The 24152-nt window shown below is 44.7% G+C and overlaps 1 protein-coding gene across 1 annotated transcript in view; it reads right to left on the bottom strand.

Annotated features, from left to right (window-relative positions):
* Positions 1–24152, bottom strand: part of IFT43 (intraflagellar transport 43) — a 97696-nt gene that overhangs the window by 6918 nt on the left and 66626 nt on the right. Inside the window, exons 4-5 of the mRNA XM_002805123.4 lie at positions 17081–17113; positions 16380–16426 (exon numbers count right to left, since the gene is read on the bottom strand). Coding sequence (XP_002805169.2) covers positions 16380–16426; positions 17081–17113 — 80 coding nt within the window. The remainder of the gene's footprint in view (positions 1–16379; positions 16427–17080; positions 17114–24152) is intronic.

The following is a 24152-nucleotide window of genomic DNA, read 5'->3' as shown; positions in this document are numbered from 1 at the left end:
TAGCACATGACAGGATTCATCTGTGTTCCCAAGTCCACTGAGGTGGCATCATGGGCGTTTCATATTCATGAGCTGCTGCGACACTATGTCCCCTCATTTACAAAGAGCCGTGTTCAGCAAATTCTGTCCCTGTGGACACTCCGTGCATTTCATGGTCTTGTCAGAGAGACATCAAACGCTCCAGTAACCAAATACCAGAAAATGGCTTTAATTAGTGGATCTCAATCGTATAAATAATTTTTTTTCTAAGTGAAAAAATTGAGAATTTTTTAAAAGGGAAAAGAAAAGGGAAAGCAGGAGGCAACAGGCTTCAAACACCCGAAGGAACGAGGGAAAGAGGCAGTCTCAGAGGAGCTCCCGCGCGGTCCCCTGCACTCCTCGAATCAGGGGACAAGGGGCACAGACACGTCTCAGGTCTCTGGCAGGTCTGCGTTATGAAGACGTGTCCCTTGTGATTTCACCTGATTAGAGCTGGGTCCAGGGCTGTGCTCGTTACTGGCAGGTAGGAGAGAAAGAGTCTGAAAACTGCGACAGTGGCTACGGAGCCACGCTGCAAAAGCTGTGGACCAGGACTGACCGCACGCAGCATGTGCTGGCCCTGCAGACACAGCGGGGCGTGTGGTCAGGAGCCATGCACGAGCAGGTCCCTGAGGAGGCGTGCGATGGGGAGGCAGGGAGAGGAGGCCCTGTTCTGCAGTGCCAGTTTGGGGTGCCCATACGTTGAAATGCCTCCGTGCTCCTCCAAACTGAATCTCTCCTGATACTGCTGGGATAAAAGGATCACAGACCTTAAGAGGAGGAAGATCAAAATAGATGATTGCTCCTCACAGACCCCCAAGCCGTGACGGCTCTCTTGGCTGACAATGGGTTGCGGAGGGAGGTTTGGACTGAGTTTGGTTTCTGAGGTCGGCCAGGCCTCAGCACAGTTGGGATCTGGCCGTATCTTCAGCAGAGAAGGGGGTTTGTAAGCATGTCGACCTGGCTGGACCTCATGTTACCCACAGAGGGATGTTAGCATTTTTCTGAAGGAGCCACGAGTGTCTCCTCTCAGACAGCAATGTTCCTATCATCCCACCCAGGTCCACTGAAGGTTATACAAGAATCAGTATTGGCAATGCAAGGTGGCGGCAGCCGGGACTCAGCCTTGCAGGCCTGAGAGTCAGGCAGGGCCCTGAGGGGACTCTATAGGGAAGAGCCCAGCAGTCTCAAATGACCCCATTCTGAAGAGGACCCTGGGGCCATCTGCCCGGGTGACCTTTAGGGAGTACTGCCCCACTGGTTACTGTCCATTGAAGGAAACGAAGAACCGAGTCCTGCAGTAGCTCTCTCAGAGCCTCGTGCAGGCCCCAGCTTTCATCTGTGGAGATGTGTTAAGGACAAGGAGGGGTAAAGGACTTTAAACGTGATGAAGAAATAAAGTGGCTAGAAGGAATGGAAGCCGAGGAACTCTCCACTCTCTTCAATAAGGCCCAAGATGAGTGATCTGGTATTAATGTGACAGAGAGCACCTTCTCAGAACCGCCAGTGGAAGAACATTAGAAACCAGGCATATCTGATTCTATTTCATCCTCTTCATGTTACACTGAGAAAAACAAGACAAACTACACTGCTTTTATTCTAAATCCTTAGGTTTTGTATTTTTCCTTATATATATTTATTAAAAAAGTGCTCCTTTGATCGGTGCCACTCGTGACACCCCCACATACAGAACGCTTCTGAGCGGCTCCCTCTGCGCAAGGCCACTGCTGGTGACAGCCAGCTGGTTTTGATCACAGCCACTCGGAATCGAATTTTCATAAGACAGATGAGGAGTCTTACTGCTGCTCACTCTCTTATCAGATGAGAAACAGAGGGGGAGGGGGAGAACGGGTCCTGAGGGAGTAGCGCAACAATCAAGGGCGGTGGGGCTCTTTCTCTGTCCCTCCGCTGCTGCAATTTTCAAAGGAGTTCGCCTCGGGCACTTTTAAATGATGGTGTCTCAATTCTGTAATCATCTTTCAAGAGCTTTCTCTTAAAGGGTCTTTTAGGTAAACCTAGTCCGTCAACCACACTTGTGGACTCAGGAATCACATTGGTGTCCTCCTGCGTGTGTATATAGACAAGTACACACACAGAGAGATGTGTGCACATGTGCGCACACACACTGGACATCTCTGAATGTTCAGAAAACTGACAGAACCTAAAGCACAAAAGGAAGATGCGTCACTTGGCCATGAAGTTTGCCTCTTGCAAGGGTCAGAGGATTCCCTATTATCTCTTCCCCAGATTTCTGCCCTATGTAGGTTTTGCTGCCTCAAGTCCTCCTTTAGAAACTTATCTCATATGTGATGTGTCAGAAGGAAAAGACTTCTCCAACTGAGGGCCAAGTGACATCCTAAGTCCGACCTCAGATGCACAAACATGCTTGTCCCTTCCCATCTCACCTAGGCAACAGCTAGCTGCCAGCCTTCAAACAGAGAAATGAACCACAGCCTTCTATTCAGGAGAGCACAGACAGTCACCAGTCATCCCAGGCCACAACCTGCTGTGTTCTGGGTTACAAAGACTACTGGGAGCAATTCTACAACTACACCTATCTTTTTCCATTGCAGAGAACATGGTGCCTTTTCTTTATATAGTTCCTGTCACTGGAAACAGACACCCTAGAATACTGAGCCTCTCTTTTTTTTCGGGTCAAATAAAAATCAAAGCAGTCTAAGATCTCCCTGGGCAGTGGTCGTCATCAATCTAAGGCCGCTCTCCTGCTCGCATCCTCATTCAGCCGCTCCTGTCACAACTGTGTGGAGGTGGAGAAGTGCTCGTGCCTGTTCTTGAAAGCTGAAACGCCACGTACAGTTACCTCTGGGACAATCACACAAAACTAAATGGGATTGGCTTTGTCCTATCCTGATCCTGTCTTCTGTATTAAACGAGGACAGAATCCAAGGAGGTATAGCATACAAACCCTGATCTTGATAATGATTTCGGGGAGATACCATTATATCTCCCCGAAGAGATAATGATACTCTTTTACTTTTGTCAGTGCTCAATGCTGGATGATTTGCTATTAATCACGATCCCCCTAACAGACTATAGCATGACAGAATGCTGACAGAGCTTTCTCTCTGTGTTCCTGGAGGAAGGTTAATACAACCTGCTTCGTTTAAAACATGCACGCGTGCACATCACAAGACTTCCGTTTTCATTCTTCACATTCTACCTCTTCAGATGCATGCAAGCAAGCTGCTCAAATAACAAGGAAAATGGAACCCCAGAGATATTACTACTGTCAACTGTGTTTTGAGCAGGGATGTTTGTGATGGTATGTTCGGGAAGTCTTGTGTGACCAAGACATTTCAGGGCACAATTAGGGACTCTGGCCTAGCCCTGCCAATGCCACAGGAGGTCTGATCAAGACTCATGGCCCAGTGGTGCTCTGTGGAATTTCAGTTCTCACCAAACCTCTCCAACTCTCCAATACTCACACTGCAATCTGTACAAGCCCAGTGAAACTCCTCCAGCCCTAAAATAGGTTCTCCCCTCTGAAGGATTTAGCACAGGCACTCTTGAACTCATCATGTAAAAGTAATCTCCATGGATTTGACGGAAAAAAGACAGGAATAGTCAAACCTGAAGATTCTGCTTCATGTCACGAGAGCTTTAAAGACCTGGTCTCTTGTGTTTGTCTCTATCCAGCCCAGGCCCTGCTGTAGACAAGACTTGACAATGATAGGAGCAATAGAACTGAGGACATGGCCAAGAAGTAAAGCTGAGGATCAGGATGGGGGAGCCAATGTGCAACAGGCGGCTGGAAAATGGGTGGAGACAGGCTTCCTCCATAAGTAGGGCTGTGAGCAGGGGGGTTAGGAGACACAAAGACCACGTCCGAGTCCCAGCGCCACCACTTCCCAGCTGTGGTATGCTGGAGCAGCTCGCACCGGCCCCAAAGAGCCACTTGCTAAATTCTTAGGAATTTTGCCTGCAGGTTGTCAAACAGAAACATCATTAAAGATGAAATTATACATTCTTATAACTAAGTAGATTATATTAAAAAGAAAGGTAATAAATATTCGAAACTCACCACTTCTTGAATTTTACTACATGTTCCTATTATCTGTGCTCTTGGGGCTATGCGTGCCTATTGTGTACCTGTACAGAGGAAGTAAAGACCATGTGACGGTGCTGCTGCCCATCTCTTCCCACCTCCGGAATCAGTGATGTCATGCTGGGAGCTGGAATTCAATCATGGTGGGAGTATTTACACCACAGACTTGGCACACACTACCAATCAGGACCTCTCCCCGCACCTGGAGAGCACATCACTGCTTATTAGCCACGTGACCTCGATGAGTTTTTTAACTTCACAAAGTTTGGTTTCTTCCTCTGTAAGATGGTGATAATCACTGTGTCTCCTTAGAAGTATGAGGATTAACTGAAGTACGGCAGGTAGAGCAGTCGGCATAATGCCTGGCTCATGGTAAACACAAACATTAATTACCAATATTATTTCCGAAAAGAATGATTTTTCAAATTTCTTACTCGATATCTTGTAAACAGACCAACATCTAACAAAGCACTGAGACAAAAGAGAGGGCAGCTTAGTCCTTCGACCAGTAAGCACCAATCCACCTCACCCGGTCCCCGTTCCCCCTATGGATGTGGAGTTCCTACACGCCCATGTGTTAGGGAAGGTTAGGGAGACTGAGAAAGACCTTAATGTCTAGTCCTAGTAACTCTGAACTTAGGAAAACAAATTGAGTTTAAGGAGTGTTATTTGATAAAACATCAGAAGTAGTGTGTTAGGTCATTTTTGCATTGCTATAAAAAAATACTTGAAACTGGGTAATTTATAAAGAAAAGAGGTTTAATTGGCTCATGGTTCTACAGGCTGTGTAGGAAACATAGTGGCCTCTGCTTCTGGGGAGGCCTCAGGAAGCTTCCAATAATGGCAGAAAGTGAAGGGGGAGCAGACACGTCACATGGAGAAAGCAAGAGCAAGAGGGAGGGATGGGGAGGCACCACGCACTTAAACAACCTGAACTCACTCACTAGCATGAGGACAGTGCCAAGGGGATGGTGCCAAACCATTCATGTGAAAGCCAGCCCCATAATCCAGTCACCTCCCACCAGGCCCCACCTCCAATACTGGGGATTACAATTCAACTTGAGATTTGGGCAGGGACACATATCCCAATGATATCAAGTAGTTACAATCATTTTTTTAAAATTAGGGAGGCCAAGGAACCAGGTTTAGGATGAGACACCTAGGAAGTCTCATATGCTATATGAAGCCTAAGGAAGCAATGCCAACATAATGAAATGTTCTTACTAAGTGAGAGTGGAGTTGAAGCATCAGGGTTTCCACTGATCAGTTCTTAAAGAGTTCTTTCTACTTTCTTTCTGTGACAAAGCTGTTTCGGCTCAGAGTGACTCTGCTGTTTGAAGAAGAAGGGATGAAGGATATGGTGAAAAAATTAAGCAAAAAATGAGAGAGTCCAAAAGAGAGTTAGAAAGCCCAGAGACAGATGAACGGGAAGAGGCAGAGACGGTGGGACGACAGTCGTCTACAGATAGCATTTTTCTAATTCCATTGACAGTCTAGCATCTCACATCTCTTCCAGCCTTATTGCCTGGCTGTGTTCAGCCACTTTTACCTGTTTTCCCTGTTGACATGGATGGAAAATTGAGCAATTACCCTTAATCTCAGCACTTTCAGATCATCCAGATCGCTACACTTGCAGAATTAAGTCTTCAATCACCCCTGGCTAGAAGTGGCTCAACCCAGCTTGTCCTTTAGGACAAGTGTTTAGGACTTAAACACTTTTTGGTTAGCCAGAAGGATTTATTATTCCTAAGGTTTTGAGGTATTCAATTCTGCCAAAACTGGACCTCAGGATGCAAAGGAGCACGGCCCTCTCCAGCGGGGGCGAGGCACGCCCAGGTTCCCGAGAGGGAGCTACAACTCCACTCAGTCTTGGGCTCTGCTAAAGGGCAATGGTTAAACACAAGACTGAGTCCCTTTCTTCGGCTCCTGTTTTCAGAGACTTTCTACTGTTTAAGGACATATTTTGGAGCTCACAAATTCTTTTGTAACTTGAATTTAGCTCTGAGATGAACTTTTGAAAGTTGAGTCCATATCTAATTGCATATTCAGAGGTTATTCCACCTGAACGTTCTTCATCTTTTTTAAACGATAATTTCTTTGCTCCTGTCAGTGTGCTTCTTAATGCCCATGTTCAGTCTCACTTTCTGTCCAGAGTTGACTTCCTGAGAATTGGGCTATAGAGCTGGAAGAGACTACAAAGGCCTGGAAGAGTTTAGAGAGGGGACATAACTTTGCACTTGCTGTCTCCTCTCCCCTCCTCTCTAGGAGTCTCCTCCCTGGCCCCTGACTTCACACCCTCCATTTCTGACAACTCTACTCTGCCCTCAAGTTGAAGTTTAAAAGTCATTTCTCCAGAGTGGCTTTCCCTCATCCCCCAGTCCAAATCAAGTCTCCACTCCCTTGGTGCTGTCCTCGAGACAGTGAACGAGTTATGGTTGTTTAAAAGTATGTGGCGCCTCCCCGCCCTCTCTCTCTTGCTCCTGCTTTCGCCACATGACGTGCCTGCTCCCCCTTTGCCTTCTGCCGTGAGTGGAAGCTTCCTGAGGGCTCCCCAGAAGCAGATGGTGCTGTGCTTCCTGTACAGCCTGCAGAACCATGAGCCAGTTGAGCATCTTTTTCTTTACAAATTGCCCAGTCTCAGGTATTTCTCTCACAGCACCTAGTGCACTCGTTCTTCAGGGGACTCAGTTGCAGTTTGTCCTTTCTTATTTTGCTGTGTGACTATTTGTTTAAGCCCTGTTTTCCTGAATAGATTGTAAACTGGATGAGGGCAAGGACAATGAAGTTCGGATCATCATCGCATCCCCATGCTTAGCCCCATGCATCACAATCACACTCAGAAATATTCAACAAGGGGTTGTAAATGAACGAATAAATAAATGAACTCATGACTTGCCCAAAGTCACTTGTAGAGACTGAGTTCAAGCCTACTCCAGGTCTGATGTTCTTTCTCTAACACCATACAACTTTCCATGACAGAAGAAGTCTAAAGGCCTTAGGGCAAGCTGGTAAACTTGAATCCAAGAGCAAGAATGGATGATTATGCCACAGAAGGATGGTCATCTCAGTAAGACAGAGCAGTTTTGCCATCCTACAATTTGGGGACCGTGAGATCATTTGGGACTCTGGCTGTCCATCATTCTCTAGCTATTCTCCTGAATCATGAATCCCCCCTTCCCTGAAGCATTGTGTCAGCTATAGTTATGGGTAATTCCACCTAGAATCAGCAAATCAGGTGAGTGGCAATCTTCATAACTTAATCAAAGGCAGTCTATGTGGGAAGGATGAGTATCTATAGTTGGGAAAGGACCAGAATCAAAACCTATCTCTGCAGAATCAGCTTCTCTTCTGGGTACTATGAATTCCTCATTCGTTCTCCATGTGGAGTCTCTTACGCCAGACATCTTTCCTTGGAAGGCCTTTTGCATTCTTCTCTAGCTGGTCAACTCTTTCTTTTCTTTTCTTTTCTTTTCTTTTTTTTTTTTGAGACAAGTCTCGCTCTGTTGCCCAGGCTGGAATGCAGTGGCATGATCTCGGCTCACTGCAAGCTCCAACCCCCAGGTTCACGCCATTCCCCTCCCTCAGCCTCTCGAGTAGCTGGGACTACAGGCACCCGTCATGCCAGGCTAATTTTTTTGTATTTTTAGTAGAGATGGGGTTTCACCACGTTAGCCAGGATGGTCTCGATCTCCTGACCTCGTGATCTGCCCGTCTCGGCCTCCTAAAGTGCTGGGATTACAGGCATGAGCCACGGTACCGGCCTAGCTAGTCAACTCTTATCCATCCTTCAGGACCCAGCACACACTCTTCCTTTCTCCTGAAGTGCTCTCAGCCCTCAGGGACCAGTTCCTCTTCTGAACTCATGGCCATTAGTAATGTAAACCACGAACACAGGAATGACCATTTGCTGCCTTTCCTACCCACTCACCTGTTGTCTTAGCTATGGAACTTTCGCAGTGCCGTTTACCTTTTATGCCTTGTCCCCCCAACAAAGTTTTGTGCTCCTTCAGAGCAGTGACCTCACAAGGTCTGGTGAAGGATTTGCAAATCAGCTCCTAAAGGTCTAATCCAACTTGCAGATACATTTTGTTCTGTTTACAAAGTGTTTTTAAAAATTATTTCTGTCATTTTTTAAAAACATGAAATCAAAAACTTTTAAGCTATACCAGCCATCTCCTCTCTGGGTTCACCACAGGCCCCACCATCCTTTATTTTACACTTTTCTGTTTCACGGGTTTACATTATTTGCCTGGCTTCTAGCGGAGTCTGAGCTGGTAGCCTGGTCATGGTTTGCAAATAGTCCCCATGTAGTACATTCTTGTTAAGCAATAGATCCCAAAGCCACCTCTAATGTCACTCACTCTCCATTTCTCATTCTGAAAACACACATAATCTTCAAAGCTCCTTTTTTCTTCTTTTTTTTTTTTTTTGAGACGGAGTCTCACTCTGTCTCCCAGGCTGGAGTGCAGTGGTGAGTGCAGTAGTGTAACCTCGGCTCACTGCAACCTCCACCTCCCGGGTTCAAGTGATTTTCCTGCCTCAGCCTCCCGAGTAGCTTGGATTACAGGTGTGCACCACCACACAAGACTAATTTTTTAAATTTTTAGTAGAGACAAGATTTCACCATGTTGGCCAGGTTGGTCTCAAACTCCTGACCTCAGGTGATCCACCCACCTCAGCCTCCCAAAGTGCTGAGATTACAGGCGTGAGCCACTGTACCTGGCCTCTCTTCTATTTTTCTCTTCTCTCTTTTAGAAAGGCTAAAGCATGAATGGATGGAGAAAATGCTTGTCTTCCATCCCTAGGCATCAGAGGTCTGGAAGACAGCGTGCATCTTCCCAAGGAAAGAATAAGCAACACATACCATGGATGAAGCAAGGGAGGCTGAATGTTGAGAAATATACATAGAGAGAGACATGTCTCCTGAAAGTTATCTATAAAAGACTGAAAGGAAGAGAAGGAATGGCATTTCCTTACTGGATCAGAAGCTCCTGAAGGGCAAGGACTGTCTCATTCATCATTAACTCTTGCATCTAGAGCAATACAGGCCACAGGAGGCATTTGATGAAAAGCTGCTGGCTTTCCTCACTAAAATCTAATCTCCAAGGCTGGTGGTGAAAGGAGACTGTCTACTGGGAAGGGGCCCTGACCTTGGATCCTCATGTCTATTCTCTAATATTCACACCTCATCCTTTGGAACTGGTCACCAATCACGTGTCCCTACAAGTGTAAGAAAGTGATCAGCCCCTTCCTAAGTGATAGCGTTCCTTGCACAGACCACCTCAAAGAGCCTGGATGTGATTTTATTAGGAACCACTATGTTTCCTTACAGGTGCCCAAAGATCTGCTTAATGTCATTGCTGAATGGACATCCATGGATGATTCAGGGAAATCATTCCGGAGTTTTCCCACCCACTGGATATTCTAAGTTCAAAGGAGCAGCCTTCACTAGCCAACCAAGTAATTCTCTGAGCAAAGATAATTCTAGAAACTAGTTATATGTAACATATGATTTCTACTGCATAATGGATTCTAAACATTCATATACAGTGAAATGGACTAAGTCAAGTGTGAAGTGTAACATATGAACTGATTTTCCATTAAAGGACTCAAGCATAACTGCATGGAAAACAGATTTATGTTGGAGAAGAGGCATCCCTCCTGGAGGGTAAAAGCAGGAGTGCTCTCTGACAAGAAAGGGTTTCATGCTTCAAACCTCCAGGGCCAAAATAAAGGCCAAATTGCAAATTTCACATATCAAGTTTATGAAGGAGGAAAAAACACTAGAGGTATTCTTCAAAATAGGTATCTTTCTTCTTTCTTTCCTTAATGAAATTTTATTAAGCAGCCCATCAATCATTCTAGGCACTCTATATTACAAATCTGGAAGCTGACATTAATATACCTACCTGTGGAAGGAGACGCCAGTGTATCTGAGAGTTGTACCATTTGTTAGAGCCTGTAGGCTAAGAACAAGGGCCCTGAGGTCAAGATCCATATTCAAACCATGGTGCTGCCATTTATTAGTTGTGTGACCTTAGGTAAGGTTTCCTTTCTTTCCCTTAGTCTGCTTTAAAATGGGGTTAATGAGCTGGGCACGGTGGCATATGCCTGTAGTCCAGCACTGTGGGAAACTGAGGTGGGAGGACTGCTTGAGCCCAGGAGTTTGAGGCCAGCCTGGGCAACATAGATCCCATCTCTTAAAATGTTTTAAAATAAATAATAAATAAAATGGGGATAGTAAATAATCTAAATGCCTATCAACAACCGAACATACTGTGGTATGTCCATACAATGGAATACTATTCAGCAATGAAAATACATAGGTTAATGATGTATGCAACAGCTTAGATGAATCTCAAAATCATTACACCGAGTGGAAAAAAAAGCCAGATGCAAAAGAGTAAATATTTATGCTTCCATTTATATAAAATTCTAGAAACTGCAAGCTACTCTATAGCATGAACAACACATCAGTAGTTGTCTGAGGCCAAGGGAGAGAGAGGAAGGATGGACTGGAAGGCACATGGAGGAACTTCTAGGGGATGGGAATGTTCTATCTTGTGGCAGGGGTTTCACAGGTATATACATCCGTGAAAACCTAAATGGTACACTTTAATAAGGATATTGTTTATTGTATATAAATCATGCCTTAGTAAAGTTGATTTTTCAAAACTTTCCTACTGATTTGTTTTAAGGAGAAAATGTAGCCGGCATATGGTAAGTGTTTGGTAGTAAATGATGATGACGGTGATGTTGGTGGACACTGGGGCATGACAGCAGAGTGTCCTGGAAGTCAGAGGACCAGAGTTTCTCTCTCTGAGTCCTGTTATTTTATATGATAATCTCTACACTTCATTTTCTTAACATGACAAAGAACAGGTCTGGACAAGATGTCCTAGAGTTCCTTAAAGGTGCAACAACTTGATCCTAAAGTGATGATGCCCCAATGGCGGCCAGTACAACTTTCTAATTCCGTGTATTTATAACAGGTGTAAACTTTAGCGCTCAGAGGATTCTGCTATAACATTTAGCAGCTACTCCTTGAAATTTAGTATTTCCATGATGAAAAAAGTAGAGAAAGTAGAATTTCAGAAGTCCTTTCAAGGGAGTTGGGAACAGGTTCAAGGTAGGGTGGAGAAAAGCCTGCAGAAGAGTACAAGTCCAGATAATTCTATAGATTATCAATTTGTTTTCTTGTGTTTCCATTTAGAAGTTTCTGCCAAAGAACTCTAAAATCCTTTTTCCTGAGTTTAATGCTTTCTTACTTAAAACACAAGTCTCTTGGTGCTTTGAACAAATACAAAACATGAGCAACTGGGGACTGAAACTGTCTAAAGAAGACGTCCTGCAGGAAACAACTTGCCCTATACTCACTTCTACACACCTTTAAGACGGGCCAGATCCCCACACTACAAATAACCAGCCTTCATTACCACTCTTCCTCATGCCGGTTCAAACCAAGCCTTCATTACCACTCTCCCTCATGCCGGTTCAAACCATAGGCTCTAGAATCGTTGCTCTATCATTACAATTTCCATGCACACTGCTCCTTCACCACCTACTGGCTTTGCTCATGTCTGGCAGACACTCTGCCTCCTTCCGTCCTTGGGTATATCCTCTTGGATGGTCACCTTACTGTCCTATGTAACCAATGGCTGAAGAAGCAGTCTGCAAGGACAGACAGATCGCAAGTGTGGCCAGCAGCCACCAATCTCTGAGCTGACAATTTAGTACTGGCAAAAGACATCTTAGGTACATATCTGGGAAAACAGACTCTGAGAACAGAAATGCAAGATCTCATATTTAATATAGTCATTGAGAATTATTAGTGGGTGGAGAAGTCTAAAAGGAAGTTAGTAGGTAGTGCTAAGGAGGACGATCTGTCATGAAGAGATACTGGAAAGCAAAGAAAAAGGCTGGAGAACAATGAGAGTATGGTCTTACTAAATCTTAGAGCGTGGAGTGTTCTGACCTCTAATAACGACTCTTCCACCTTCACCATCCCCCAATCCCTGCTCGGAATGAGATGAGGCAGAAGTACTTTTTCACAGGACTCCTGCCTTCGCTGGTCCTCAGTCCCTACAGAGTTGTCAAATATTCATCTGGGGAGCTTACTTAAATTCATGCAGATTCCCCAGCTCTAGCTTCTGATTAGTGCACGGCCTGGGATTATACATTTTAGCCACCATCCCAGAATATTTCATAGATGTTCTTTTTGATCCTTTCCCTAGTCTTGTGATTATCAGACAATTACCTAAGTTTTACAGACTGAATTCTCTTTGTATGCAGTCACATACAAAGGTGTTCCAAAAAAAAGGCTTTAAGACTCCATTTCCAACCATGAGAGAGTATGTGGTACTAGACTTGCCCTTTTGCCACAAACAACTAGAAAATTGGAGGAAAAATACATGGTACTACTGTTTCCAGACACTGGCTAATAAGCAGCCTAAGACTCTGATTCCTGAGAGCAGGAAAACAGATGAAGTAAGCCCTAGCTCACTAGAAGTCATTCCTGGACTTTGGCACAGTGTGGGGAAGCCCCACACGTAGCATGAAGGTCTCATGGAGTTGAAGGGAGACTGAAGTTTAGTGGGGCTTAAGTGGCTGGAATTTTAGAAGCAAAGTCTGAAAGACTGGGGAGCTATGGAGAGGAAAAGCTCCAGAAGTCCAGACCGACTGGATACTAAGCTGTGTCTCTGTAAGGTGAAACTCCACAAGCCTGAGCAGACTTGAGCACAACCTCGACTTAGAGGGGGTTACGCATTATGATATTTCAGACGAGATCTGGCGCATTCAGGGTGGTATGGCCGCAGGTTGCATTATGATATTTCAATTACTACTGAAAAGGTTGAGCTGAACAATCTCCAGCACTTATACAGAACTGGAGGAGGCTCAGCTCCACTCAGCTAGAGTACAGAGATCTTATTGAACAACCAGGCATCAGTGTTTAGGGCTAACTCTAGACCTGCCCTAATGAAGCTTTGAAACAATTCTCAAAATGCTCAAATTGATTTAAGAAAATACATTAACTGCTTACCAAAACAAATATAGATGTTCCACAATTTACAATGGTTTGACTTAATGCATTTTCTTTCTTTTTTTTTTTTTTCTTTTTTTTTTTGAGATGGGGTCTCACTCTGTTGCCAAGGCTGGAGTGCAACCTCTGCCTCACTGCAACCTCCACCTCCCAGGTTCAAGTGATTTTCCTGTCTCAGCCTCCCGAGTAGCTGGGATTACAGGTGCCCGCCACCACCCCCAGCTAATTTTAGTAGCAATGGGGTTTCGCCATGTTGGGCAGGCTGGCCTCGAACTCCTGACCCCAGGTGATCCACCCGCCTCGGCCTCCCAAAGTGCTGGGATTACAGGCATGAACCACCGCATCTGACTAACTTAACGCATTTTCAACTTTATGATGGTGCAAAAGCAACACATGTTCAGTGCGGTCCTTGACTTGAGAGGGGATTATGGATTATGATATTTTGATTTATGTTACAATATTTTCAACTCACAATGGGTTTATCCAGACTGTAAGTTGAAGAGTGTCTGTATGTCAGTCTTGAAAGGAAGACAAGATTGAGTCTCAACATAATGATATTCACAATGTCCAGCATCCAATCAAAACCTATGAATCATGTAAAGAAGCAGAAAAATATGACTTGTAACCAGAAGAAAAATCAGTTATAGAAACAGGCTCAGAAAAGACAGATATATGGAATTAGCAGCAAAAGAACATGAAAAGAGCTAGTACAGGCTGAGTATCCCTAATCTGAGAATCTAAAATGCTCTAAAATCCAAAACTTTTTGAGCACTGACATGATGCCCAAAGGAAATGTACACTGGAGCATTTCAGATTTTGGAGTTTGGAATTTGGGATGCTCAACTAGATAAGCATAATGCAAATATGCCATAATCTGAAAAAAATCTGAAATCCGAAACACTTCTGGTCTTAAGCATTTTGGATTAAGGGATACTCAGTCTATATAAATGTTACTATCAAGGATGAAAGAAAATGTACACAGAATGAGAAGATTAATGGAAGATACATAAAAGGGGACCAAATGGAGCTTCTAGAACTGAAAAAAATAGGTGAAATAACAATTCACTAGATAGGCTTAACAGCAGACCAGACACTGTAGAGGACAAGACCAGTTACATAGCAATAGAAACGATCCAAGCTGAAGCACTGAGGAAAAAAGTAGACTGAAAATAAAAAACACCAAGCCTCAGTGACCTGTGGAGACAATTGTGTGGACATGCAAACTCGTAATTAGAAGGAGTAGGAGGGAAGAAAAATATATTTAAAGAAATATTGGCTAACATTTTCTGAATCTGATGAAAACCATAAATCCACAGACTCAAGACGTTAAAGTAGGATAAACACAAAGAAAACCACACCAAGGCACATCATGACCAAATTGCTGAAAATAACTGATAAAGGAGAAGAAATCTTAAAAGCAGATGGGGGAAAGATATATTACATACAGGGGAACAAAGACAAGAATAACAACTGTCTTCTCATCAGAAACGATGTAGGCCAGGCGAGGTGGCTCACGCCTATTACAGGCGGGGGGATCACTTGAGGTCAGGAGCTTGAGACCAGACTGGCCAACATGGTGAAACTCTGTCTCTACTAAAAATACAAAAATTAGCCGGGTGTGGTGGCGCACAACTGTAGTCCCAGCTACTCAGGAGGCTGAGGCAGGAGAATTACTTAAACACGGGAGGTGGAGGTTGCAGTGGGCCAAAATCGTAGCACTGCACTCCAGCCTGGATGATGGAGTGAGATCCTCTCTCAAAAAAAAAGAAAGAAAACAGAGGGGAGGGGAGGGGAGAGGAGGAAAAGGAAAGAAGGAAGGAAGGAAGGGAGGGAGGAAGGGAAGGAGGGAACAAAGAAAGCCAAAGACAATAAAATAACTATTTAAAAAGCTAAAAAAAAAAATTGTCAGCCTAGAATTCCATGTCTGGTAAAAAGTTGAGGATGACATTTTCAGACAAATAATGCAGACAGAATTTCTTGCCAGATGACCTGTTCTACAAAATAATGATAAAGTTTTTCAGGCTGAAGGAAACTGATACCAGATAGAAACTAGGATCTACACAAACAAACAAGGAGTGTGAAAATTATAAATAAGTGTGTCTAAAAAAAAAAGGCTTTGACAATTTGGGGCCGGGTGCTGTGGCTCATGGCTGTAATCCCAGCACTTTGGGAGGCCGACGTGGGAGGATCACTTGAGGTCAGGTGTTAGAGACCAGCCTGGCCAACATGGTGAAACCCCATCTCTACTAAAAATACAAAAAATTAGCTGGGGGTGGTGGCATGCACCTGCAACCCCAGTTACTCGGGAGGCTGAGGCAGAAGAATCACTTGAACCTGGGAGGCGGAGGTTGCAGTGAGCCGAGATTGCACCACTGCACTCCAGCCTGGCAACAGAGCGAGACTCTGTCTCAAAAAATAATAATAATAATAACAATAATAATAATAATAATTTGGATCCCCTGCATAATCTCCTCCCTAGAAGGTTTGATTTTAGAGACACACACAAACCTCATCTTTTCTCCTGATATTTGAACACAGGCTTCCACTGTGCCACAGCTACTTGCCTTTTTAGTGCTGTTTTCCCTGCATTTATATAGCTAGTCATTAACTAACTACTGGAGGTGCAAAGATAAAGAACATGTGTTATCTGCATCAAGAAGCTTAGAGGTCTGGTGGGAAAACAATCAAGGCAACAAAGAGTTAAAGCACAATACCTCCTAACTGTACTCAAATCCTGGCTCTACTCACTTAGCAACTCTGGGCAACTTACTTAACCTCTCCATGCCTTGGTTTCCATAACTGTAAAATGCGGATAATAGTAGTACTATGGGGTTGTGGTGAGAGAAAATGCTTTAACATGTGTAAACTGGCAGGACAGTGCTTGGCATATGGTCAACACCTAGTAAGTATTAGCCATGTAATTACAATGTTGGTTTGCCAAGGAGGTTAGAGGAGCATGGAGAAAGAACATCCGGTCAGAGAGGGAGTGGGATGGGAAGAGAAGACGTTTCACGGGAGGTGATGCTTTGGCTGACCTTTGGAAGGATAAGCAGGGTTAGCAGATAAAGAAGGGAGAGATACTGCGGGTAGAGGCGGCAGCATTCAACAAGGCATGGAGATGTGCGTCAGCGTGCGTCAGGAGACCACTGCAAATGTCTTCAGGAATGCTGCAGTCAACAGTGCCTCAGCTGTAGCTCAGGAAATGTTCTGGGGCCTCTCTAGAAGACCTTTTGACTTCCTTCAAGGGCCTCTTACCTCCTCCATAATCTGATCCATTCAGGCTCTGCGGTCTGAGGCGAAAACTGCCCCCCAAAAAAGAAGAAAAGGAGAGCAGAAAATGAGTTTCAAACACAGAAAGGAACATCCCAAATGTTGATTGTATCCTTTCTTTCTCCTAGATGAAAATGTCCCTGGACCTGCTTTTCTCTGTCAACTTGGTCAAACCTAATTAGGCCACTGGGTGTGCCGTGTGTGGCTGCGCAGGCTGTGCAATGCACTATTCCAGAGGACAGCATCACAAACGCTATGACATGAATGCTCCTTCCATCCCCAGCAGTGGGAAACTGGGGGCGCTGCCTTCACAGCCACCTTTATCTAGAAAACTTCCTTCGTTTCTGATATAAGTCTTATGAGAAGGCAAGGCTTAGAAGCTGGTGTTGCTTCTGCCCATCTATATCAATAATGCAGAAGGCATGGGCCAGTACCCTGATACCTGGACGTATAATTCTAAAAACCACACAGTGGGAGATAGGACATGGGCATCAATGAAAGGGTCCAGACCTTCAGTTGAGGAAGCGGGATTAACCAAACCTTGGATTCAGCAGGCAAAAATAATTCTAGCCCCAGACTTCTAACACTGTGTTCAACATAGGTGGAACAGGTCATGACCACCAAGACCACACTGTTGACCAAGATGAACATAGGATACCATAAGAATAAGAATACTGGAAACGTACTCTTCTATTTCTTCAGAAGCCTTCCTCCTAAACCTGAAAAAAAAAAAAAAAAAAGACAAGGTTTTTAAGAGCCCACTAGTCTGATGCACCAGGGTAGTATCTTGAGGAATGTTTCAAAAGTGGACGAAAATTAGTATATCTCAAGTGCTTTATCTGTCTGCAGTTCTCTTTAGAGACAAGCCCCACAGCCAGCATGAGAGAACCAAAGATGCTGTAGTGCCTTCTTACAGCTTTATATCAGCCTCACTCCAAATTGAATTGCTGAGAGTTTAAGTGCAGGTTGAGCGAGTGGCTTAAAATTCAAATAGATACAGATGATTCAGTGCCCTCTTTTCTTTCAGCAATAAACTGACTGGTTTATAGAGTGCTTTCTTAGGACTGAGACCCTGGGTCTTATTTGGTGCTATTAGCTGTCAGCACTTGCAGCTTCCAATGAGCAAAAAGGGATGCCCTTGCCTCGCAGTTCAGGCTTCAGGCTTCAGAACTGCTTTTCTGTGCCCTTCACACGAAGGACGAGAGGACCTTCTGAGTGATGGTGGGTGAGTAGTGCCAGGGCCTAGCTGACACACACGTACCTACGGTTCTCACATGTTCTCACATGGTTCTCACATGTCAGTGTGCATAAGAACCATCCACCGAGCCTGTCAGATATGCAGATTGGTGGGCCTGGCAGGGAGAGTTCTGAATCAGCTGGTCTGGGTGGGTTGGGGGGAGCCCAGGAATATGCATTTTAAAATTCTAATCTAAGTGTGTCACTACTCACACTCTGAGAAACACTGATCTGAAGTTTTCTAATAAGACTGGCGAAATGTTGATGATTATTAAAGTTGAACATTGGGTACATGGCGATTACATTTTGGTATGTCTGAAAACTTCCACAATTCTGTTATTGTGGATTTTTTATTTGTTTGTTTTAAATGAGTTATTTTAAGTCAGAAATCTAGCACCATGATGAGCAACAGCAAAGGATGGCAAATGGCCTGGAGGCAGGATGTAGACCTTGACAGGGTGGGCCACCAGCCTCGCCAGCAAGAACTGGTTTCTTGGAGCCAATCAGCAATTCCTGCAAAACGCAAATAACTCCCCCTGCCAAAAGCAGAATTCTACATTCTTTTTTTTTTTTTTTTTTTGGTCAATTAAAAAATAAAAATTTCAGCCAGGCACAATGGCTCATGCCTGTAATCCTAATACTTTGGGAGGCCAAAGCAGGTGGATCATTTGAGGTCAGGAGTTCGAGACCAGCCTGGTCAACATGGTGAAACCCCATCTCTACTAAAAATACAAAAATCAGCTGGGTATGGTGGTGGGCACCTGTAATCCCAGCTACTCAGAGGCTGAGACAGGAGAATCACTTGAACACGGAAGGTGGAGATTGTGGTGAGCCAAGATCGCGCCATTTCACTCCAGCCTGGTGACAGAGTGAGACTCCGTCTCAAAAAAAAAAAAAAAAAAAAAAAATTAATAATATAAAATTTAAAAATTAAAAATGATTTTTTAAAGTCAGTCAAAGTTTAAATAGACTGCTTTCCATGGAATTTACTCTATCAACTGTACTATTTTTAAAAAGAAAGAATGACGGCTGAAGTGAGGTGGGAGAATGGGTAGGTCAAGCTGGAAGAACAGGGTATAACAACTCTAAGGGAATCTCCCAGGCTGCAGTTTCTGACCCTTAAAGAGAGATAAAGGAGACTCAGCAATGAGGGTTAGGAGGGCAGGGGGGAACAGAATGGGTAGTGGGAGGCACCATGGGGAAACCACTGCAGGGTGCCCAGGGCATCCCCAGCCTGGTGTTGCTGGAGGCTATAGGCTTCCAACGCCTGTTCTAAGTCAACGGAATCCTAAAGGAAGAGCACCCAGTAGCCACCAAAGCCACCTTCTGTCTGTGTGGGAGGATAGAAGCTGTCTTCCTAGTTCACGCCGTTCCCGAGGACCAATGCCTCTAATTGTCCTCATGAAGTTAAACTCTATACCCCCACTGTCCGAATGACACAGCTAATGTCACCAAGGGTAGACGTGCTTGGATGAAAACAGGGATAAGAGAAGAATCCTTGGATTAAAGAGGCTATGAAGAAAGGCTGGCGCCTTTGTTGTGTACATAAGACATATTCGTCTCCAATTACCCTCAGGAGTTATGACCGAATCATTCCTTCCCTACACAATGTGCGGTGGCAAAACCAGCTGCGATTCTGTCTGAAGGAAACAATAATGATAATGCTAATCTTTGGGGGGAGGCTGAATAACTGCCATTTATCCACTCAACATCCAAAAGGGGGATGAGTTTAATATTCAGCTTAATTGCTGCTGAGCCCACATCCTGCTCTCTCTCGCTCTAGGGGGAGCCCAAGGACTCTCCCGACAGAGGAAGGAGAAAAATCAAATGGAGTCCTCAAGGACGGGCAGCAGGGATGCCCTCAGGTGGCGTCTTCTCTCTCATTCTCTCTCTCTCTCTCTCTCACTCTCTGCCAGAAATAACAGGTTCTGGGAGCGCACTGAGTGGGATGGTGCACCCTGCCTCTGATCTGGGTCACAGACGGAACACTGGCCACTTCCCAGCCTTACCTAGCCTGCAGATGAGTTTGGTCTAAACCATACTGCTGTCTATTTTTTGTTTTGTTCTGTTTTAATGTAAATTCATTGCCAAAATGGGGAAATTTTGTATACAAATCCAAATTTCTAAACTCTAACTTTTTAGTTTAACTTTTCGGCCTGGCAATACTGGACGTGCAGTGGATGAACCTGAGCTCCCCCGACCCCGCATTGCTCCCAAACACTGGGGGTCCAGGACTAGTCCTCAATTACGTCATCTGCGCTGCTGGTTTTCCAATAGGAGTGAGGAGGCTGGCAAAGTGCGTCCTGTAGCTATGCAGCTATCAAATGTGAGGAGGCAAAAAGACAAAGTGGGGAGCGTGTTTTAGGAAAACTGGCAGAGTATATTTCTTTATAGAAATGCGAATATGCAAATAATTTGTGTATGTATCTCAGGAATATGACTGAAGGTGCCATTCTGAAATAAAACCCCACTTCACAGATTTACTTTATCTGCCTGGTCCTCAAAGGCACCTCAGGGGAGTGTAGCGACAAGCAGCCCAGCAAAAGACACAGAATCTAGCACCATGTTTTTTAAACTTCAGGTCATGACCCACTACTGAGCCATGAAACCAGTTTTGTGGCTCACCACCAGCATTCCTTTCCTTTTAAAATTTTTCTTTCATCTTTCTTTTTTAATAGCACAGAAAACGCAGTGTGCTGAAAATAGTAAGGATAGGTATTATATAAACGTTTTGTTTCCTGTTTTATGTGTACCCATACCCAATCATGAAGTATATTTTTAATTAATTTACTTTTTTTTTTTTTTTTAGAGACAGGGTCTCGTTCTGTGGCCCAGAGTGGAGTGCAGTGTTGGGATCATGGCTCACTGCAGCCTCAAACTCCTGGGCTCATGTTATCCTTCCCACCTCTACAAGTGCGTGCCACTGTCCCTGGCTAATTTTTTTTTTCTATTTTTTTGTAGAAACAGGGTCTCACTATGTTGTCCAGGTTGTTCTTAAACTCCTGACCTCAAGCAATTCTGCTTTTGCCTCCCAAAGCACTGGGATTCAGGCATGGGCCACTGTGCTCAGCCCTGAGTGTATTTTTAAACTACTGGTGACAGGTTAAAAACAAACAAGCAAGCAAACAAACAAGAACCTAAAACACAGTAGTCTACCACAGTCCACAGGGTAGGTAATCAGAGAAGAATCTGATATGGAAGTTCTGCCTCCCAGACTGTGTGGGGACAGAGGCTGAGGTAAAGAATTATGGGTTCTGGAGCACCTCTTCACAGACACTTCATTCCCAACTTCTGAGGAAACTGAGGCTGTCAATGAGGCTTGTGTGGCCTGGTCCCAGCCCCCTGGCAGGCTGTCTGCAGAGCTGAGATCAGCATAGCCTTGGGCTGCCGGTTTATTTCTGCACTCAGGGCCCCCATGCCTTTTCCCCCAAAAGTGGCTATTAGAAATTTGGGGAACCTGGCAAATCATAATTCCAGCAGGATCACCTCACACAGAGCACTTTTCAGTCCTCTTCAGAGACATTCACATCTACAAACACTACCTCGGCTGAGTTCTGGAGAAGAGGAAAAGCAGGTTTCAGCAGAACAATTTTAAACACAGAGAGGGACGCTGGGCACTGCGGCTGTGGGCTTCACCCAAATCACAGAGCTAGTTAGTGATGAGGCTGAAACTAGAATCCATGTCTCCCGACTTTCACCCTAGATTCCAAACACTTTGCCTCAAGTCTTTTCAAAGGAAGATACCAGTTGATTATCTAATATCCCTAAGGCACCCAGACATCTGCTTGGATTTACTGTGTAGACGGTCCCTTCTTGATTTTCTCTCCTAATGGAAGGCACGATATGGTATAGACAGCGAATTGGAAGCTGGAGAGAATCTTTTAAATTAGTCGTTCTTCAACAGTGGTGCGCAAGACTCACCCCCGGAAGCTTTTTCAGTGTACATGGGCTGGGCTTACTCCTCATCCCTCTGAGGTAGTAACTTCTAGAAATGGGACCTAGTCACGTAGATGAGACTCCTTGCCCTAAGCCTTGAGACATTCAGCTGAATACTCCAGTTGCTAAGCAGCAAAACTGAAACTTATTTGCCTTCTCCTCCTGAGTTGCCTACTTTCTTCTAACAGAAGTGTTAATGAACATGGACTTGACCTAAAGGATGCGAGGAGGAAGAAATAGCAAGGGGCCTGAATGGTCCACTAGGTGAAGTCTCTGTTCCTGAGTGATCCCGAAATTCACGCCTGAGTCCGTGGTGTTCATGAAAACTAAGCAGATGTTCTCCACCACACCAGGCCCAGAGCAATCTAGATCCGATTAGAGATGCTTGTTCAATATTCAAAATGTAATACACAGAGGTTGCTGAACCAGCACTTTGGAAAGTTAATTAAATGCCAGGTTTCTTTTTAAGAGCTACTCCATCACTCACTGATTGCTTTGGCCATTTCGCAGAATGAAGTTTTAACCCGGGACAGTGACAGCAAACGTTCTCTGTCACCTCCGCCTTGTGGAGCAGGGTGAGGGAGGAAAGACACACCAGCTCCCCCTCCCCACATCACAGCGGGCTGATGGCCCTTTCCAAATTGCCTACAATGCTCAGCCACGAAGCTGCCAAGGACTCAGAAGCTTGGCTTCTCAGGTAGAGGATGTGAAGGTGAAGGGGGTTGTCTTGCTGATGTGACCTGCATTTAAAGCCCAGTTCTCAGCTCCACTCTCACCCAGTCCCTTCCTGGTCTTCATCCCAGCTTCTCTCTGACCCACACTGAGCCTCTCCTGCCTGGCTCAGCACACCCACTGTCAACTCTCAGGGGAAAGAAAGCCCAGTTCCAGGCCCCGGCCCACCCTTCCTTTATGCTGCCCCTTCCCCCACAAACCTGCCCTAAGAAGGATGACGACTGACAACAACAGTCAACATCTACCCAGCTTGTTAGGCACCAGCCACTGTCATTATATTATTTATAATACTATTATACAATTATATAATCACATACATCCTATACAGTATACATTATCTTATTTCAGTATCATAGTACCTTATTTTATTCTCTCTGTTTTACAGGTGAGGAGCTCAGAGAGGTAAGTAACTTGCCTAAGGTCACCTACCTAGAAAGTGGTAGGGCCAGAATGCAAGCAGAGTTTCTGACTCCAAAGCTCAGTTCCCAGCCCTTATACCATGGAGACATGCAGGCATTTCTACAGCATGGGAAATGCTCCTCTGCTTCAAATCCAACTAATATTTTCAGGACAGGGACATCCTTTCAACTTATAGTACGGCTGTAGCTTTGTCATTCCTGATGATCTGGTAGTTAATTTTGGCTTCATTGTTCTGTGATTTGTTATATTTAAAATGCAACAGTGTGCATCATGGCAAAAAGAAATCCTGTCTAGCTAAGTCACTTTTATTTCCATATTCCTCCCTTTTTGAATTTCTTTTGCTCAAATGTAATCCCTTTCTTTGGCATTTTGGAGTCCACACTGACATTCAATGGTGTGATTTGGGCAGCTGAGCACAAGGTGGATTCCAGTGGCACATCTGTGACTTCAGCCACGTGGGACCACAGCGGAATCTTGGATCCTCATAGTTTTATTCCTGCCTGCGGGGTCTGTCTCCTCCCTGCTGCATCAGGGGGCCTGATCTGGCCATCATGATCAAGTGGGACTAGCAGGTAGTTATGACCCCCAACTGCAGGGACCCCATGAACTTCTGGGGAAGAGACCATGAAACAACCTGGATTTTCTTCACCAGAGAGAAGAGGCCTTAACTGCTGCTACATGGGTTATGTGCTGAAGGGTAAAAGGCAGCCCTAATGTAGACATCATCTCAGTTAAAATGTTTCTCTCGAGTTTAATGGAATACTGCAGAGATCTAAATGGAGATAAAGTACCACGGCTCAGAGAACAGCCAGGATGCTATCTTTATGCAGCATGACAATGTTCAGTGGTTAATTAGACACCGTTAACCTATTTTAGCAGGGGACATAACCGGGATAAATGGGGGGAAGTGTCCTTGAAGTCTCTTAATATCCACAGCACATACTAGACCCTAGACCCACCTCCCTGCTGCAAGGCAGAACAGGCTTAAAATAGACCCAAGTGCCAAGCACCTGGAGCCTTGCCTGTGCCCGGGGAAGGCCCTATGCGAGCCCATCCCTCACGGATCACTCTGACCTGGGGAGGAATGTGAAGGGTTTGGATGAATGGTTCTGACTATAACTTGTTGCAGGTGAGAGAAACGCCAAAGCCATAGGAAGGCACCTGCATGGTTCCATTTCAAAAGAGAAGAAACTGCAGCCAGGGGTCAAATGCATGAAGAAAAACTGGCCAAGGGAAGAGCAGGAAAGAGATACCAACTACATTGATGCCAAAGCTACTTTATGTTTTTAAAATGTCAAGTTAAAATTTCCTCCTCTGGAAAGAAAAAATCAAAATGCCATTTTCTTGCAAGGTTTTCTACCCTCATTATTTTTAAATGTCCAAGAAAAATCTCACAGCTGCCTCCAAATCTCATTGAGGTAAATTTTACCAAGG

This window comes from Macaca mulatta, chromosome 7, assembly GCF_049350105.2.
Source record: "Macaca mulatta isolate MMU2019108-1 chromosome 7, T2T-MMU8v2.0, whole genome shotgun sequence".
NCBI classification, from domain to species: domain Eukaryota; kingdom Metazoa; phylum Chordata; class Mammalia; order Primates; family Cercopithecidae; genus Macaca; species Macaca mulatta.
The sequence above is the reverse complement of the archived record's forward strand: the minus strand, read 5'-3'. Positions and strand labels throughout refer to the sequence as shown.